Source organism: Penicillium alfredii (assembly GCF_028826965.1).
Source record: "Penicillium alfredii strain IBT 34128 chromosome Unknown utg000001l_segment0_segment0, whole genome shotgun sequence".
NCBI lineage: Eukaryota > Fungi > Ascomycota > Eurotiomycetes > Eurotiales > Aspergillaceae > Penicillium > Penicillium alfredii.
Genome location: NW_026622698.1, coordinates 1409684 through 1428007, shown reverse-complemented (window position 1 = coordinate 1428007; position 18324 = coordinate 1409684). Strand labels below are relative to the sequence as shown.

General features: G+C 50.3%; 10 protein-coding genes across 10 annotated transcripts; 6 read left to right on the top strand and 4 right to left on the bottom strand.

Moving 5' to 3' along the window:
- Positions 1 to 188: 188 nt before the first annotated feature.
- Positions 189 to 1476, bottom strand: NUU61_000535 (uncharacterized protein; the record flags this gene model as incomplete). Its single annotated transcript, XM_056651119.1, has 5 exons — positions 189 to 543; positions 619 to 780; positions 840 to 896; positions 966 to 1296; positions 1353 to 1476. The coding sequence occupies 5 exons, from the start codon at positions 1474 to 1476 to the stop codon at positions 189 to 191; spliced, it is 1029 nt and encodes a 342-aa protein (XP_056515969.1).
- Positions 1477 to 2521: 1045 nt separating this feature from the next.
- On the bottom strand, positions 2522 to 3377 carry NUU61_000534 (DOPA 4,5-dioxygenase family protein; the record flags this gene model as incomplete). Its single annotated transcript, XM_056651118.1, has 4 exons — positions 2522 to 2823; positions 2952 to 3009; positions 3085 to 3217; positions 3307 to 3377. 4 exons carry the CDS (start codon positions 3375 to 3377, stop codon positions 2522 to 2524), a joined length of 564 nt encoding a protein of 187 aa, XP_056515968.1.
- Positions 3378 to 3892: 515 nt separating this feature from the next.
- NUU61_000533 (uncharacterized protein) lies at positions 3893 to 5240 on the bottom strand (the record flags this gene model as incomplete). Its single annotated transcript, XM_056651117.1, has 2 exons — positions 3893 to 5081; positions 5143 to 5240. 2 exons carry the CDS (start codon positions 5238 to 5240, stop codon positions 3893 to 3895), a joined length of 1287 nt encoding a protein of 428 aa, XP_056515967.1.
- A 318-nt stretch (positions 5241 to 5558) lies between these two features.
- NUU61_000532 (uncharacterized protein) lies at positions 5559 to 6602 on the top strand (the record flags this gene model as incomplete). Its single annotated transcript, XM_056651116.1, has 3 exons — positions 5559 to 5780; positions 5854 to 6073; positions 6163 to 6602. The coding sequence occupies 3 exons, from the start codon at positions 5559 to 5561 to the stop codon at positions 6600 to 6602; spliced, it is 882 nt and encodes a 293-aa protein (XP_056515966.1).
- Positions 6603 to 6896: 294 nt separating this feature from the next.
- NUU61_000531 (40S ribosomal protein uS4) lies at positions 6897 to 7829 on the bottom strand (the record flags this gene model as incomplete). The annotated part of the gene is made up of 6 exons (XM_056651115.1): positions 6897 to 7074; positions 7133 to 7366; positions 7464 to 7562; positions 7641 to 7659; positions 7725 to 7762; positions 7816 to 7829. 6 exons carry the CDS (start codon positions 7827 to 7829, stop codon positions 6897 to 6899), a joined length of 582 nt encoding a protein of 193 aa, XP_056515965.1.
- Positions 7830 to 8061: 232 nt separating this feature from the next.
- On the top strand, positions 8062 to 8823 carry NUU61_000530 (60S ribosomal protein eL21; the record flags this gene model as incomplete). The annotated part of the gene is made up of 4 exons (XM_056651114.1): positions 8062 to 8097; positions 8202 to 8269; positions 8337 to 8384; positions 8493 to 8823. The coding sequence occupies 4 exons, from the start codon at positions 8062 to 8064 to the stop codon at positions 8821 to 8823; spliced, it is 483 nt and encodes a 160-aa protein (XP_056515964.1).
- An 899-nt stretch (positions 8824 to 9722) lies between these two features.
- NUU61_000529 (putative mitochondrial carrier protein (Rim2)) lies at positions 9723 to 11031 on the top strand (the record flags this gene model as incomplete). Its single annotated transcript, XM_056651113.1, has 4 exons — positions 9723 to 9907; positions 9984 to 10318; positions 10384 to 10936; positions 10992 to 11031. The coding sequence occupies 4 exons, from the start codon at positions 9723 to 9725 to the stop codon at positions 11029 to 11031; spliced, it is 1113 nt and encodes a 370-aa protein (XP_056515963.1).
- A 541-nt stretch (positions 11032 to 11572) lies between these two features.
- On the top strand, positions 11573 to 11955 carry NUU61_000528 (uncharacterized protein; the record flags this gene model as incomplete). The annotated part of the gene is made up of 2 exons (XM_056651112.1): positions 11573 to 11786; positions 11915 to 11955. The coding sequence occupies 2 exons, from the start codon at positions 11573 to 11575 to the stop codon at positions 11953 to 11955; spliced, it is 255 nt and encodes an 84-aa protein (XP_056515962.1).
- A 1425-nt stretch (positions 11956 to 13380) lies between these two features.
- Positions 13381 to 13902, top strand: NUU61_000527 (uncharacterized protein; the record flags this gene model as incomplete). Its single annotated transcript, XM_056651111.1, has 2 exons — positions 13381 to 13459; positions 13562 to 13902. The coding sequence occupies 2 exons, from the start codon at positions 13381 to 13383 to the stop codon at positions 13900 to 13902; spliced, it is 420 nt and encodes a 139-aa protein (XP_056515961.1).
- A 3197-nt stretch (positions 13903 to 17099) lies between these two features.
- Positions 17100 to 17306, top strand: NUU61_000526 (uncharacterized protein; the record flags this gene model as incomplete). Its single annotated transcript, XM_056651110.1, has 1 exon — positions 17100 to 17306. One exon carries the CDS (start codon positions 17100 to 17102, stop codon positions 17304 to 17306), a length of 207 nt encoding a protein of 68 aa, XP_056515960.1.
- Positions 17307 to 18324: the final 1018 nt, after the last annotated feature.

Sequence of the window (18324 nt, the reverse complement as noted above, 5' to 3'; positions counted from 1 at the left end):
TCTCTATGCGGGGCAAATGGAGAGGTTGCGGGCCGGTTCATTCTCCTGACCGGCCCGAGCTGCCATTCCCTTGAGTATCATCAAAACCGAATACACAATAACATCCAATATCAGAGCCTAAATAACAAAACTAGGGGTATCCTAACTACAGCCAAGCACAGTATTTATATAGCAACCAAAATGATAGTTCACGCCGTCGAGTTCTTCTCCGCCCAGATCCTAAACGGCAACACAACACACGGCGACGACGGACACACCTCCTTGCGATCCAGATGTTTGAATTTCGGCCCATTGGGCCCCGCCACATACTTGGCCTGCCCGAAGATCGATGGCTCGTTAGGCGGCTGGTCGTCGCCCCACTGCCCATTGAAATTGAGCCAACCAACCGGGGTATCGGGTTTGCCCGCCGCGAACTTGGCGGTTGCTGGATCGTACGTGTAGGTGTAGGCATTGGCGGTGGGGTCCCACAGGAGGCCGCGATCTGAGTAGTCGACCAGGGGTCCGTCGGGGAGGTTGACGCCTGGAATGGTGTGGTCGTGTTTTCTAGTTAGGTTGGTTAGTTGGTTTTCAACATAATGAGATATTCAACGAGTATCTGATCAGGTGGAAGGTGATTACCCTGCTATCGCGTAGTTGGCGTGCGTGCCGTTTCCCGAGTAGGCGTACGGCCGCTTGCCCTTCTTTTCTGCTGCATCGTACGTGAATGCCTGTCCGCTGGCGTGCTGGCTGTACCAGATGGCTTGGGGCGAGCCGCTGGAGAAGCGGATCATATTGTGTTCCCTTTGCTAGTGAGCTAGAATACTTGGATGTAGGCACACTACCACAGACATGTCACTTACCAGTCTCCCATGTGGTCGCCAAACTCCATGCCCAAAACCGTGTTGCCCTTGTTATATCTACATAAGTCAGTAGCCACTTCAAGTTATTGAGCATACAACCCGTAGACTATATGGGCCATGACTCACGCATAGAAGTAGAAATAAAAAGCATCGACATCCCCCTTGCCATGATCCACCACAATAATCGCAGACCCCGTCCCCTTCTCGGTGACGCCCTGCGCTGTCGGCGTGATCCCGTGGAACCAGTCCGGCTCAGGGCTGATATCGATGCCTTCGTGCGAAGTCAAATAAACACTAGTGTTGCCTATATCATTGAGTTTGTCGAGATTGTCTAGTGTCAGAGGAGAAGGTGCTCCGTCGACTTCTTTCCATTTGACCTGTGCTGTGGTATGGTCGAGTTGTTGCTGGAGGTCGCTGGGTCGGTAGGGGTCCTGGCTGTGCAGCCATACCAGGGGTGCTGTAAAGCGTTCAGAAATGAGATGGTTGCAGATATGAAATATCAGACAGTCTTACCGTAGTCGATCACATATTGTGGAATTGTGGGTGCGTCGCGGGCTTTAGGCAATGCGCCAGCAGGCTGGATTAACGATAGAGCAACTGGAGCAAGCAGCGCCAGGCGCGAAATGAGGCAACTCATTTTTTTTTTCAATGGTTTCTCAATGTATTTAGTAGTTGAAATTGCAGTGGTTGTGTTTTCGGCCCGTGGAAAGTCTCTCGGGTGGCCGTCGGCTCTTTATCTATATAGCGATCAGCATGACCTCGTCACAAGATGGCACCGAGTCTGCTCACGACCCCAACGGAACATACAGTAGGTCACCTTGAGATAGGAGGAGTGGTTATTTGAATAGTGTAGAATGTAACCCAGAGAAAAAAAAAAGAAAATGTCCTCGGCAAACCCCTTGTTAGCGACTCATTTCCCCGTCGGCTCCGTCTTTATATACCCTGGGATATTGCAACGGGGGTAATGACAGGGTTCCGACGGTCCACGGCAGCTCCGATCCAAATTCAAGGCCGGACGGAACGGCGACGCCGATAGTGCAGAAGCGGGGGAAAACATTCCCTACCCTAGAAGGGGGGTGGCAGAGATGGGGGGCTGTTCATCTTGGAAATCAGCCAGGCATGTTGATTTCCTGCCGAGGAATGTGGAGGTGTTGATCAAGACTGTAAAGACCAGGCGGTTGCAAGAGTAATTCTGATTCGATGCACATCACCATGATCGCATCTGCGATTTCAAGTTCCGGTCGATCCCCGGTGGGAGGCCGGCTGGTGATCCTGAAGAGGGCGGTCACCTGGTGGCGGGGGGTTGTGTTCAAGGTTACCCACTGACCCTGTTATTCTCATCAGCCGATGATTTCTTGAAGATTGAAGAATGATTTCAATGGTTCATCGCGGGCTTGTGAAGGATCAAAGGTGCATCCAAGCTCTCCCACGCTGAACATGCTCCACTCCTATGCTCCCTCGTCCGCCAATCGAAAAACCGCCTGGTATCAGCTTCGGCCGTCTGCCACTCCCACACGCGGACCTGCAGTCTCTGTGAGAGAGAGCGATGATCAATCTACTAGTATACTACTGTATCATTTTGCATGGGTCATGGGTCATGGCGCAAGATCATAAAATACAGGGGAAAAGTTATTGTTTCTCCTTCCATCTACAATGCCTCAAGAAAACCCAACTCCCCTTTTTTAAGAATGCTGCTGACGCTCTTCCCCCTCTTTCTTCTTCTGTGCCTCCTTCATCAGCTTAAACAGCCTCAAATCCAACGGAATCCGATCCCCCAACCACGTCGCCCGCTGCGTATGATTGCGCTCCTCCTCCGTCTCCACCGTATTGGGATGCACCAGCGCACTCAGTGGGCCGCGGTTGATAATGAGCCATGGGATGAAGGCGCCGAACTGTGCTGGCGTAAATATATTCACTTCGAACATGGCGACCGGGTGAGGGCCGATGGGGCGGTCGAAGAAGGTGTAGATGCGTAGTTCGGGGACTGGACAATCATTAATAAATAATCATCAGAGCCAGAAGTAAACCAAATTCTTCTATATAGAAGAGATAAGATGGATCTGTCACACAGAAATGTAGAACTGATATTTGATAGCTGGGTGCAATACGTACATTCGCGTCGGATTCGTTCCCATAGTGCTTTGGCGTAGGTGACTTGGTCGGGGTTATTCTAATTCCATTCACGCTGAGTTAGCTGGAACGACTGTATTTCAGAAAAGTAGTCACTGTAAACTATGGATCCCACCTGGAAGTGATAGATGTGGACGTCGAATCCCCCCTGCCGGTCTTTGCTCAGCGGATCCGGGAACTCGTCGTAGGCTTTGCTCCGCACGCCATGCTGCGGGTTCTTGAACGATTTGCCATCGTCGTTTCTCTCGCTGGACTCGATGGTCAGTATACCAATTTCAAGAGTGGATTCTGTCCTATCGCCAGCCAAAGGTACAGGGGGGGGTTGTGTGGCACTCACTCTGACAACGGCTCGAGATTCTCATACCCGTCCAGTGGTGATGGATATGAAAAGGCGAACTGGTCCGTCATTTTGGATATGATGATAGGATGAACAGGTATTTTCAATGATCACTCGAAGATCAAGGGTGGTAGTTCGTAGCGGGGGGTGTTGTATATTCCTCGAAGAAACTGGACAGACTGTGTCTTATCAATCAACAGCACGCGAGAATTAATCCGATAGATTCAAAAGATCAGATCTGTCAGCCTTGATCATTCAAGTGGATGATATTCATGACTCGATGGATGGCGTCAACAGAGCCCGCTCGCTCGTGGGAGATTTCCGCACTCTGACAAAGCCGCGGAACTGGCGGGTCCCTGGCAGATTGATCTACTTCTCTACTAAAAACATAACACTGAATCGTAACTCGTGTGGATTGATCATCCATAGTACATGTACATGTTCATGGACACCCCTGCCCGATCTGAAAATAACACCCATGAAAAACAACACAGTAAACTAGTAAATCCGAACAGTACATGATGGTATCGCTAGACAGCCCGTGAACGCCAACCTCAAACACCAGACCAACACCAGATCTCAAAGACTACCAAGCAGGTCGGACACAAGTATGGCCGTCGTCATCAACGACCTTGCCTCGGTCCCATTCCCGTTTTTCGCCCTTCTTCGACCACTGGACGTCCTCCGGCCGGCCTTCGTCCATGCTGGCGAAGGCCGCATTGTTCTTCCACCGATCGATGGCAGTATCGTTAAACCCCGCCGCACGCATTCTCTCCTCGCCTTTCTGTCGCCACTGTGTACGGTCTCGCAATGCCTCGAGGGCCATGTCCCAGTCGTCTTCTTGAGTCATGAGCCCTTCAACGGGGCGGCGAGAGGAGCTCTTGCTTGCGGACTGCAGACCATCTTCTTCGGGGCGCACATCGAGCGTAGGGTCGTAGTCTGCCGCAAAGTGAGCGTCAATGGTACTCGAGTTAGGTTTGTAGGCGCCTCGGCCTCGCGAACGAAGAGCATTGCCGTTCTCCGAGGGAGGGAGCGGTCCGATGAAGTCTTCAAGGGGATCTGATTCATCGGCCGACTCGTGGTGCAGGGCCTTGACAGGGGGTGCCTTTACTTCAGGGCGTGCATTGGTCTCTCGACGAGACGAACGGTGTTCCTGAGCCGAAACTTCCTCATCACGTTTCAACCGGCGATCTCGGTGACGCTCGCGCGAATGAGAATGACCACGCAAACGATCGCGGAATGAGGTCCCAGACTCGTAGTGTCGTCGGCTGCGGTAGCGGTCCCGGTCCCGGTGGGGAGAGCGACTGCGAGACTTTGAGCGTGAGCGGCCCCGGTGCCGTCTCCCCCGATCATCCTTCTTGTCTCGGCGGTCTGCCCCAGGGGATTCATGTCGATGACGTTCACGTCGATGTCGACGGTGGTCACGATCCCGATGTCTTTCATCTCGGTCGTATTCCTCGTATTTTCGATGTCTCCGTGACCGGTCTCTCTCTGCCGATGCAGAACGACTTCGGTGCCTTTCCCGATGCGAGTGATGCTTATCATAATTGCCCCCATGCCCCTCTCTCTGGGGTTTCTCCGGCTCTCTCGCACCAGCCTGACGATCATTTTTCGGTATCGCAGCTGAGCCTGAGGCTTGGTTTTTCAGCTGACGCATTCGCTCTTTGGCCTCTCGCTCCTCCTTGCGTTTCAGAGCTACATTGTGATTGTCCGTCTCTTTGATGAGATGGCGGAGGAAACGGGTGTTAGGCTTATTAGGTGCACCGTTCGATGGCCTGCGGTGATTTCTCGTGAGCTTTGAACAACCACATTTTAACTTCTGGCTGGTAAACACACTTTGTAGGTAGATATGCCCCAGATCCTTGGGACGAATACTTCAATGAACTGGCTCGTGCCTCATTGGCAAGGACCTGCGCAACATAATCGTCGTCCATGATGTAGTTGGGCAGATCGCGGGAAAAAAAGGGTAGATCGTATGGATGCAATACTGTGTGTATTTGATTGAAGAATTCAACCAATGAAACACCAAGAAAGCATTACCATACCATCATCAAGAAGAGAAGAGCTGCATCAACGGCGCGATGAGAATCAAAAGAAGATGCAGATCGCAGGCGCCTGCCAACGCCGAAGCTTCACCGCCTTGGCTATCGCTTATCGCGATTGTTTACCTGCCCGCCTTGTCAGTGATTCCGTTCTCCCACAACAGTCCGACAGAGCTTCTTGGACCTGCTGCTTTTTTCATTGATATCAAAATGGCAAATGCATCATCTGAGGCCCTTGAGGCTTTGAAGCGCCTGGAACAGGACCACGGTGATCTCAAGACGCATCTTGCAATCGTTCGCATCAGCGAGCCCATTTCTTCCGAAGCTGGAGATGTGAACGCGTCTCCTTTGAAGCGCAGCTCAGATGTTTCAGTATCCAAATTGGATAATCCCACGCCTGGTTCACTGGAGGCAGATCTGTCACATTACAAGGTTCGCGCAACGAGTCCCAATCTGATTGCGATCGCGTTTTGAGTGTCACCAGTACTGATGTAAACTGGCATAGGAACTCTTCTCCAAACTACGGTTTTCCTATCTCGAGCAGGTAACCAAAGAAAAGTTCCTGCGCGCGATTGTCGACGACCCGCCACTTGTGGTCGGACACAATGAGAATGTGGAGTTGGAGACGCAGCTGGCCGAGGTGAAGGCAGAGCTCAAGGCGCGCAAAGAAGAGGCCCGAGTCATGATCGAGGAGATGGAACAAATGGGCCGTGACTTGGCAAAGCGTAAGTATTCTTCACGTTATGCGACGTTGGAGACCCGCATGTCTACCTCCAAGGTAATAAACTGACGACTAATCGCACCGACATCACAGGCTACACGAATGTCGAGCTCCAATTGACCCAGCTTTCGACTCTGCCCGACTCCATAGAGAATCTGGAATCCACCGTCGCCGGCCTCCGCGCCAAACAGGTCGCGAACATGGACCCCTCTGACCCCAGCAATACTTCGTCCTCTCAGAATCTTCCCTTGCCTGCAACCATGAACCTGCTCTCGGAGCGCGAAGCAGAATTGGCTGCACTAAACCGCCAGCTCGCTGCAGTGCAGAATACTCTGCCTCGAAAGACCCGTGAAGCTGAGGCGATCGAGAGAGAGTGCAGCGTGCTTGAGCGACGCAAGGCTGAGGCGATCACGCAGGCTCGAGAAGCCCGACGGAAGAAGCAGCAAGGCGAAAGTGATGGACTCGAAGAAATGGGCCGGTGGTATAGAGGAGCCGAAGAGACCCTGAAGGAAATGATCGGTGTGGGGGGTTAAGCTTCAACATGAAGCACCAACCCTGGCAAGGTTTACATGATTACGAGGCACGAGGCGAAAGGACTGGGAAATGGCGTCTGGATCTACTGTACATACGGGGGCCATGTACTAATGGCCGAGTATGGGATTCAAGTGGGCACTGAGTTCGGGTTTCAAATTGAAGCCTTCTGGCTGTTTTAATTGCTTGCATTGCATGGACATACAACACGATACGCTATGCTGCAGTCATGAACCTCCCAGAGTTTTATGCACCCCAAGCGAAACCCGGCCGTACTCCATTTTTTAGGTCATGATTTACTCCTCCTCTTCCTCACCCTCGTCGTCACCGCCACCCTCGGCGGCACGGGCCTTCTTGCGGCGAACGCGGCCAGGGCGGCCACCACCGAAGGGCGAGGTGAGGGAGAAGTCAATGTGCTTCTGGGAGTCCAGGCGGACAACGTACGAGGGCACGTTGACGATCTGCTTGCCGACACTGTAGGGAAAACATGTTAGCTAGGGAGCATCCAGAAAACATGCTCGAATCGACATACCGGATGTGACGCTGCTTGATCAGGACGCGAGCGTGGTGGATCGACTTGGCGAGGCCAAGCTTGTACACGCAGGTCTGCAGACGACGCTCGAGGAAGTCCTCGACCTTGAGGGCCAGGACGTAATCGAGCTTCATGCGCGACTCATCGAGCACACCGATGCGCACAAGACGGCGAATCAGAGCATTGCCTTCGAAGAGACGCTTGGGGTCCTTCTCGTCGAGGGTGAGGAGCTCACTGTCGCACAGGTTAGTTTTGAAAATTCCAACCTCCAATTCTGCATGACCCGATGTCATCCGCAGCCTTTGCACATCAGATGTATTCCTCCACATACCGAGCAGCACGACGGATCTTGGACAGAGTGAGCTGGACACGCCACACCTCACGCTTGTTGCGGAGGCCGTACTCGCCGACAACCTTCAGTTCCGAGTCACTAGAAAATGTGGTTAGGCACAGGAACACGCGACATAACCAGAAGCACGCTTCTGGTTAGTGGCCGGAGAGTACTAACAGACGAGCCGACTCGAATGCTGCAATCGGGTTAGCCTTGAGATCATTTCGAGAATTGAGGATTTTTGACAAAGTCAGGACTTACGGCGACGGGGGACCTTGTAGGTCTTGGAGTAGACGCGGCTGTAACAAGAATTAGAGCAATGCGGCGACACATTGAAGCATCGTATACTCACGGGACGGGAGCCATGGCTGCTGGGCGATTGTCGACGTTGAGCAGATGAAAGTCGCACAATCACAGACGACACTTTCTTGAGGGGAATTCGGCTAGCGGTGGCCCTTGCCCGTCTGGGTTTAGCGTGGGGTTGAGCCCTAGTGTCGGTGACTAAGCACACCACCGATTATCCGAGCCGCTTCAAGGTCTGACCCTCCAAGGCCGTTGACGACCATCACCAACAAGCACCACCCACAACACCGCCGTCATGCCTCACTCGTACGGTCTGCGCGCCGGCACCCGGGTACGTTTACGATTCTTTCGATTTCTACATCTCGAGGGGGACAAATATTGGAAACATGGAATTGGATCTGGCATTAGGAATATGGCGCGCTGACAGATGGACAGTATGCCTTCAGCCGCAACTTCAAGGAACATGGCATGATCCGCCTGTCGACCTACCTGAAGACCTACCGGTACGATTGAGCGATGTGACTTTGGCAATGGATGACAAGATTGGAGATCTAACAGACTTTTTTTTAGTGTTGGTGACATTGTCGACCTGAAGGTCAACGGTGCCGTCCAGAAGGGGTCAGTAAAATCCCTAAATTCTTCCCAAGCTCGCTCGCATCCGATATTTTGCGAAAACGACGGACTGTAGTTCGAAAGGTGGACAAAATGTTGACTGAGACTGTTTAGTATGCCCCACAAGGTCTTCCACGGCAAGACTGGTGTCGTCTACAACGTGACCAAGTCCTCGGTCGGTGTCCTCCTGTACAAGCGCGTCGACAACCGCTACATCGAGAAGCGCATCAACGTCCGCCTCGAGCACGTCCAGCACTCCCGCTCCCGTGAGGAGTTCATCAACCGTGTCAAGGAGAACGCCCTTAAGAAGCGTGAGGCTAAGGAGAAGGGTGTCCACGTCCACCTGAAGCGTCAGCCCGTCGGCCCCCGCTCCGGTCACCTCGTCACCCAGGCCGGCAACACCCCCGAGACGGTCACCCCCATCCCCTACGACACCCACATCTAAAGGAATCGTACGGAATGGGACTTGGTCGGTGCACGTGGTTGTATGGTGTTTTTGAACTGGGTTTTCTCTCTCTCTCTCCGTTTTTTGCCCTGCCAAGGGTGGAATGGACTCTGGCTGCATGAGACGAAGCGCAAAATGGGTCTCGGATGCCCTGGGCACTCGGCCTGTGCATAGATTCCCCTGAATGAAACAAAATCCAAAATTTCCGAGTTTACGTTGAATTCTTCTGCTGCAGTCGGGGAGTTCAGCCCTTGACTGCCACTGTGTCCCATTACCACGAGTAGAGGTTCTACAGTAGCAGTTTTCGAAGTGCTACCAGACGACTACTTTATTCATACCCAGGAAAGCCTGAATCGTGGACAAGAGTCCTTTGCACATACAATATCTTAATTATCGTATCCGATGAACTCTCACAACCATTAGACACACTCGATGCCTATAAATACAATTCCCAATGCCCGCGATCAATGCAAATTGGCCATAGATAGGCATCCATGGCTCCATCGCATGATTTACTACCCGCTGAAGATCATTCTCTGGTTTAAGTCCAATCGCCGTGTATTCTATGCCCTCTTTAGGTTTGAGGTGGGCGGATATATGGTGTTGTTTTTGCTTCGGCCCGTGTTTTTGAGCCCTTTCTCAAGAGATATTTTGGTACATACAAAACGAATTTGGTTTTCCAAGTAAAGAAAGTCTGCACAGCCCCATGAATACATAGCAATATTCAGGAGTCGTCAAGGCGAATGTGCTGTGTATACTCCTCCCCTGGTACTAATCCCTTTTGGGTATAGCGGGAGGATCCGCTAAAGCGGCGAGGCGAGTCCGGAGAGGAAAAAAAAATCACATCCGCATCACCTGGAAGTCGCCATTCGTGACGGATTCTCCCTCCGTACTTGTCCATGCATCTCTCATCTAATCCGACCAGCTCTGCGCAGGCGCATCTGGGAACCACTGCCCCTCCCACCTTCGACAAAGATGTTGTCGTTCAATCACGAGAAACTGGCGATGTGATCCCGAACCGGACGCCGCCGGGCAGCCAGGAGGAGACCAAGGTCAAGCCATGGGCGCATTTTGTTGCTGGCGGGTGAGTTGCTTGACCTCCGAGAGGAAATATATCGAGGACCCAAGGGGAGACGGGCTTGCTAACGCAGGTACGGTAGCATCGGAGGCATGACGGCCGCAACGCTCACGTCGCCGCTCGACGTGTTGAAGACGCGACTCCAATCGGATTTCTACCAAGCGCAGCTCCAGACTCTCCGTGCCTCTCACCCGCCACCGCCGCCGACCTCCTCTTCCGTCGTGTCCCTTACCCGGAGTGCTGCGATGCACTTCGGCGAGACCTTCCAGATCCTCCGCTCCATACACGTCCATGAAGGCTGGCGCGCATTGTTCAAGGGACTGGGCCCAAACTTGATTGGCGTGGTTCCGGCGCGCGCCATTAACTTCTCCGTCTACGGAAACGGCAAACGCATCCTCAGCGAGCACTTCGACTACCGTCAGGGCGAGCAGACCCCATGGGCATCCACTTGACGGCGGCTGCAATCGCGGGCATTGCCACAGGGACGGCAACCAACCCGATATGGCTCGTAAAAACTCGCCTGCAGCTGGACAAGTCGAACGCGGAGCATGGCAAGAGCCGGCAGTACCGGAATAGCTTTGACTGCATCAAGCAGACGGTGCGCCACGAGGGTGTGCGCGGTCTCTACAAGGGCTTGTCTGCCTCGTACCTGGGTGTCACGGAGTCGTCGCTCCAGTGGGTTATGTACGAGCAGATGAAGATGTTCCTTCAACGCCGCGACGATGCCAAGCGCGCGGACCCGACATACGACTACTCTACCTCGGATGCGGTTGAGCTCTGGGGTGGTCGGGTCACTGCGGCCGGTGCGGCGAAGCTGGTCGCTGCTGCCATCACCTACCCCCATGAGGTGGTGCGCACACGCTTGCGTCAAGCGCCGACGGTCTCGGTGGGCAACGGCAAGGTAGAGATGAAGTACACGGGGCTCGTACAATGCTTCAAGACCGTTTGGGTCGAAGAGGGAATGGTCGGACTCTACGGCGGCCTGACGCCACATCTGCTCCGAGTTGTTCCATCGGCGGCAATTATGTTTGGAATGTAAGTTATCCTGAGGATCCGAACCATCGCAATTACCGACTGACATCCCTAATAGGTACGAGTTCATTCTGCGTGTATTCAACACGACGTCGTGATCCACCTCTAACAGTCACGATTGGGGGGGGATGGTTCTTAATTCGGTGCAACGACCTCGACTCTCTTCTCCCAGCATACTTCTCACCTCCTTCCGCGCCACTCCTGTACAATATTCTACTTCCCTTGCCCGTTCTCTCCACTTCCTGGGTGTCTCGAGAGGACACCAGATTCTTCACTATTCTTATTTTTTTATTGGTCCTGTATAGATGAAAAAGGGCCACCTGCATGTCAACGGCGCACGCGACTTGGGGTTTTGTTTTATTTACTTTTTTTCCCTATCAAATCGGCGCCGGGCATGTACCCATGTACCATATGGATATTTTTTTTTCTGAGGCAGACTTGGAAGGAGAAAAAAAAGGCAAAAAATAAACCGAATACTTTAATGCTTGAATATATATACATCAATGTATCTCTGAACCTGTTGCTCTTCCTTTACGGGCCCCTGCAGAGAATACTTCCAAGGTTCGATGCATTGCAGGGAACACAGCTGCACGCACATGCAACCCGCCGACGGTACTTTTTTTTTGATACACTGCCACAATGGCCAAGCCAAGCGACAAGCGGGCAGCGATCCGAGAGAGAGAAGCTTCCTATATCAAAGCTGTCGATGGTGTGGTGCAGAGAATTCAATGCTGCGCCACACTGTCTATCTTGTCTGCTCTGTCTGTGCCGAGTCTCCGAGCGATCGGTCAAGTGTCGCACTATTATGTCGGGCTAGGGCTGCTGTACGAAGACCTACAGGGCACAGTCCAAGGTATGTACATGTACCAGGTACTAGATACCAGGCACTTCTTGGGCAGCGACATATACCTGATTCCCAGCGAGAGCCCGTGCCCTTTTCTCCTTTTCCTTCGGTTCGATTCTATTTTGCTATCCAGCAAGACTCTGGGTTTCTGCTCGAGCTGGTCCCTGGTCATAACTAACAAGTACTTAGTGCAAAGGGGGTGTCGCTCGAAGGCAGTCTGGCGAAAAAAAAAAAAAAAAACCATCAATTCGACATCGCCATATTCACCATGACATTAGGTCGCGGGTTTTCTCTGATTTTCTCTGATACTCTCTACCACTTCTTGGCCTTTCATTTCGCAGAACTGAGCACCCTTCTGAGCTGATGGATGAAGCTACCAGGTTGGAATTCGAAGCTATGGATCCCCGTCCGGAATAACTACCGGCCCGCCACCCGATACTGACTCGTAATGAACACTCTGATTGGGCAGATCAGTACTGGTCTGCTCTATAAAAACAACTCTCGAATTTGAGGTGCTATAGCCCTATAACCGAAATCATGAACTGCCCCGATCAATAACCCCCCTCGGATGACCTATCACGCGCTAATTCCGTAATATTTACTGTAGTGTATCAGATGCCAAGCCTACAGATATCTATGGAAACGAATGGGGGGGCTGCCAAGCTCTTTCTGGGGCGGCCCCCCCTACAGTAGTAACACACTCCGAACCCACTTTTACTTCAGTGTTACCATCTTTAGAAATCCAAATGTCGCTCAGAAAATGGCCACGGGGTAACACCAAAAGCCAAGGCTCTACCTTTGGTTGTAGCTCCCTAATAGTGCGGTTTCTAGTTTGACATCCAACTTCAGGCGGCGGCTTAAAAAGATTATGTCTATATTTATACTGAAGCTGTGCTCCGTATCCCTTTTGACACCTTAAAAAAACTCTGGTCGTAGATAGACTCAAGGAACATCAGGCTAGAGGTTTAAGCCTACGATACTTCCGTATCTTTTCGGGCACCATATTGCCCAGTCTACGCCTGAGGGTCCGCGCGCCGGGGGACGAGAGGGCGGGGGGCAGCCCCCGGTATAGTTGGAAAGCAGTTGATTCTTGCGATGATCCTCTAATATAGATTTCTTATGCACCAATCGGTGCCATTGTCTGGACCCTGTGAGATATGGAAAGCGTCCATTGAAACAAAAAAAGGGCTGACCCCAGTTTAAAAAAAGAAGCATTGACAGGGTCTACATACAATAATCCGGGGGGCGACCGCAGGGGGCGGCCCCCCCAATCTCTTTATCCTCGCTCTTGGTCAAATATACTGTCTATATCAGAGATCAGGGTGGGTCATTGCCGTCTTGCGTGACTGCAAATATGTACCTAGGGAATGGACCCCAATGTCGATCCTTTCTGTTCTACGGCAAAGCTGCTTAGATCCACGCCATTAAGGGTTCTTATGTATGTATAGTTCGACATACAGAGGATTCAGCTTAGGGGGCCAAGTCCTCTCTCTGATGGCTATATAAGGGGTGTTCAATATCATCCTCTGATATCTTTTTTTCTTCTTTTCTCCTCCAGACTCTCCACATCCTCCACAACTCCCCAGATCCTTCAATCGATACAATGAAGTTCAACGTGGGCCTTCTCCTCGGGACCGCGGCCGTCGCGGCTGCTGCTAGCATCCCCAACATTCCTGCGCCTGGTAAGAGCCTTTTTTTTCCCCCTCCCCCTTCTATCTAAGCTTCGCACATCCACAACCGTGAATCTCTCAGCTAAGCCTTTTTTTTGTCTTTTTTTTTTCCAGACACAAATGGCACGGCTCTCATCAAACGGGAGCAGTCTTCTCCCGGCTGTACTGTTGGCGACGGTGGCACCAAATTCGAGTGGGCAAGCTGCGAGCACACCGAGCATCAATCAATCGATGCCAAGGTGAGAAAGATAAAGGATGGCAGAATCGTCGACAAGCCATGGAGTGACGGCGATCTCTGGTGCTGGATCGTGTGGGAAGGTTCCGGCAGCGACCGGGTTCCGTGCGACGGTGATGGGAACCCCTACGCTTTGACCGACAAAGCGAGCTGCATGACTGTCAGCACCAATGTGCTGGGTGAGTATGAAAGATACCACCATGGAGGCTGCTTCACTTAAGCTCAGGGTGGCAAGGATTGGAAAGAATAACATATGGCTTTGGTTATCATGTTATTGTGTGATATGATTTTGTAATTTACGTGCTTGTCAAAGCTCTTATTCTTTATCAATTGCCCAATCGTTCCTTTCACTAGTGTCAGTCTCCATTACAGATGAACATTCTTACCTTGGTCTCGGACTCCCCTCGGCTGCAATGCTAACGAGCGCACCGGTGATCTCAGGTGAGAAGCGTCTAGTTCCGACAGTAAATATGTTGGTAGACTTAAGCTACCTTGAAGATATAAAAACTAGTTTCAGAGTGCTTCTCTGTATATAGTCAACCTCTGAGCAATAAAAGTAATAAATATAAGGATATTGTACTTAGGATTGTCTTAACTCGATAAGAAAGCAACGTACAGATTTAGCATTTCCCCCTCTTAGATATTGGATCCGCACTCCAAGGTCCAAGATCTGCTTGCTAGTGACTAGCTAGGGTAAGCTGGTTATATATTTAATGTTAACGCATATTAGCGAATCTTCTTGATTCAGAGGTATTAATTAGGTGAGTTCTACAGCTAAACATGCAGAAAATATTACCCGCAACAATATAAGCAAAGCATGAACCAGGTGCAGACGCGTACAGTCCTGACTCATCGAGTGGTTATTAAGTTAGGATAAAGGATTACCGATACCTGAGATCTCAAGAAAGAGAAAAGAAAAGAAATCCCCGATTTGATCCACATAGGCCAAGCGGCCCGATAACGCAAGACGAAATTCTGCCGTAATAGGTAATCCTCTATATAGAGATGCCTACGTAGTCCCTAAATAGTTCGATGTACCTGGCCAAGTACATACACTAGTACCTAGTACCTACATTAGCGCAACAGATAACATCCTCAGCTCGGGATTCCATGATATGGTCTGACTGTTTGAGTCATGGGGATGTCTGTGCGAGCAAGATAATAATTTTGTGTCTGTGTGTGCGCGCTCAGGCAAATCCCAAGGAGAGTATCGTTTCAGGCATGCATCAAGGCTGCAGCTGAAAACCCTGGAAATTGGGAATGCGGTAATCTCGTGCCTGAAAAAAAAAAAAAAAAAAAAAAAAAAAAAAAGAGTATGAGCTCATCTGATGGGTTGGTTCAATTCGAGGATCCTCTCCCCCCTCCCCCCCTTCTCTCAGGTCTAGACAAGAAAATCTCATTGAGTGTGGAGCAGAAAAGATGAGAGGGGGAACCGGATCTACGTATCCGCAGTGGGGAAGCACCTGATTTCGGTGGCCTATAGCACCCAGCCACATTGTGGCGCACCCTGTGGCGCACCCTGTGGCGCGTATATGCAAGAAGACACCCCTTTTTCTTTCTTTCTTTCTTTTTTTTTTTTTTTTAAAAAAAAAAGTAATTGTTAGTTTATTTCTGTGGAAATACTGTTATATTGTAATTTTCAACTCGATTGCTCTACACATTGAGAAAAGAGCATGGCTCGAGACGGTGGCGATGCAGTGTGACAGTCTAATGTAGTTCGCGCAATGAGACTCGTTCTGTCTGGCTTCTCATGAGCTTACCATGAACCACAATAATTATCCTAATAATTAGGATTATTATTTCCTTGTTCCTATTCTTCTATCTATCTTTTTTTTTTCCACGTCCATTTCCTAGGAATCGAAATTTCAGCTGAAATCACCAAGGATCGTCCGCCGCTCAGGCCTCTCCATGCTGCAGGACAGGGTGCACCGGAAAATACCAATACACACACGTTGGACTCCACGATCGGCTGAGGTACCGGCCATGCGGTTCCGTGATCGAGCTCGAAAGCGAATTCAGATCCTGGCCAGGACGTCCCAGAAAAAAAAGACACTATAGTCTAGTAGATCTGGTTTTTTTTTTTTTTTTTTTTTTTTTTGGTATCTGCCCAATGGAGCAAACCACTAGATGTAATTCTTTTTAATTCCCACCCCTGAGAGATTATTGTACGGACAACTAAGTCCATAGATGTGACCCCACAGGAAGTATGTAGAGTTGGCCAGACCGATGGAGTTTATCCCCGTGGAGGACGGAAGGTTTTCTTTTTTTTTTTTTTTTTTCTTTTTCTTTTTCTTTTTTGCTTTTTGGCCAACGGCTACTATAACGGCCGGTGATGTATGTCCATACGTACATACATACTTTTTCACTATGCGTGTTTTTACCCAGGCGGGAGGGGAACATGGCTGAGTTGGCAATGATCGACAGTAGTACGTATTGCTACGGCTCTCTCGGCCTTGTCCTGCATCGGCCCTGGATGGAGACATCAGCTCTGTATGGAGATGCAGTCGATCGATCGGCCTCTGGGATCTGTCAGTTGTAATTTTACCAGGGGAAATGGACATGGATTCATAGATGTTGCTCGTGCCGGCTCCAACACAACCTAGTATGATAATTGTAAGTATTTACTAAATCATATGGAATAAGAGCAGTCTTTTTGGTAATACTAATAATCCAAAATAAATAAATAAATAAAGAAGAATAAAGAATAAAGAATAAGGACACTGAGGAGCTGTACAAAGCAACCTGGATCTTCTGCGGATCCGCGGGCCTGTCAAGTGTATCTCCACGCTTAAATCCCTGGTTCTGTCCGGTCCTTCAGTTTTTCACGTAGCACCCCGATTCTCCACAGCCTGCCAGGTGTGATAGGAAAAAAAGATTTTAATAAAAAAAATAAAAATAAAAATAAAAATAAAAATAAAACTAATAGTCCAGTGGAGTTTTTTTTTGGTTTCTCCACAGCTCTTGCTCCCTCTTTCTTTTGCTTCAATGCTTCACACTGGTCATCCACCGAGGGTGTTTTTTTTTTCGACCACCATCATGGCAACCCCTTGGGTTGACATTCAACACCCGGGTCTATTCACCTCTTGGGTACGTCAAAGTATCTATCACTATCATCTCTAGGTTAAAAAGCTGTCCATCCCCACTGAACAACGCTGCCAGGAACCCGATCCCATCTCCCACATACATCCCTCGAGTCTTGTCGAGCTTGACCTTGACCTGGAAACAATATCTTTGTTCGTTGCTTGCTGTCCGAGTCAATACTCCACCATTTTTACTTTTGAGCTTGCAGTTAATCTCGTCGAGATGAGCTCCCAGTCCCGGTTCGTACCTGGCCGTTCTCTATCTCCATCTACTTCTCCAAAGTAGCTCCTTTTTTTTCCCCCTCTTGTTGACTTTTATCTTATTCTGTGTAGGTCCATGTCTCCCCATCTCCGCGAGATCGGATCCTGGGCCTCCGATCCCAAGATCTCCGGCCAAAACTCTACCGTCACCACCAATACCACCACGATGTCGTCGCTGACATCTGGTAGCACCGCCAGCCGTGGGAGCTCGCTTCCGCTGGAGGCTTTTAAAAATGCGCCCGGGGGATCGCAGCCATGGTCCTCCGTGAATCGACGGCCCTAATTTACTCCATCTACCTTGAAACTTTTTCTGGGTTTCATGTTTCTGTGCTTATCATGCTGGGAGGAGTCGGATAGGGGGTGGATAGGAAAAGGGGGCGCTTGGGTTTCATGTTCTTTTTTTTTTTTTTAATCTTTTTAATCTGAAATCTTGGACTTGGTTTGGGGTGTAGGGGTTCAGGGTCTGGCAAGGCGGAGCCATAATGGGGCGCAGAGGGGTGAAGAAGCTCGGTTTGCCGATAATTGGGTTGGTTTGGGGGTATGGATGGGAAAGGTCTATATGGGTTGGTAAAATAGATTTGCGCGTCACTTTCCATAGTTTTTGTGTCTTTATTCTATTCTATTCTATTCTTTTTTTTTTTTTTTTCAGTAACTCATTCTTATTCTTAAGGTTCAATCCCTCTGTCTTGTCGCTCTCTGACGCAGCCCTAAGATTACGTCAGAGGAACAAGCCGTTCTTGCGTTACACTCTGGCCGTCTTTTTCTTTTTGTTTTATTTCTGTTTACTTCGCAAGACTTATCCACCACCCTAATTACATGTTCTATTGAACCCCTCGGTATTTCTTTCGTACACTCCCGTTATTTGTATGGCGATCAGCAAATCAACGGTAATCCACGGTTGGTTCCGCGGGGGAGTTCCGCGGGGGAGTTCCCGTCCGACCCACCAGAACCACAGTGAATGTCCATTGCAGACAACTCGCTCTACTTTTGCGCCCGACAGGAGCAAAAAAGATCTTCTGGTCGATTTCTTTTTCTTCCTTTTTTCTTTCTCCGGGCCGGGCGCACTGACGCGTCCACGAAGGAACAATTACTATCATTATTATTATCATTATTTTTTTTTTCTAAAATGCTCCACTGGATCAATAGCGTTGGTGGTTCTCCATGCGGAGGGAATCCGTTTAGTATGGAAGGAAAGTATCTGAGCGCGGTGGCGACTATCGCCATCTCTTCGCGGTTCCAAGCCCCGAAGGAGGGGCTGGTCTTCGGGACTTGGGGCTGGCTGATTGGTTAGGGAAGTACAT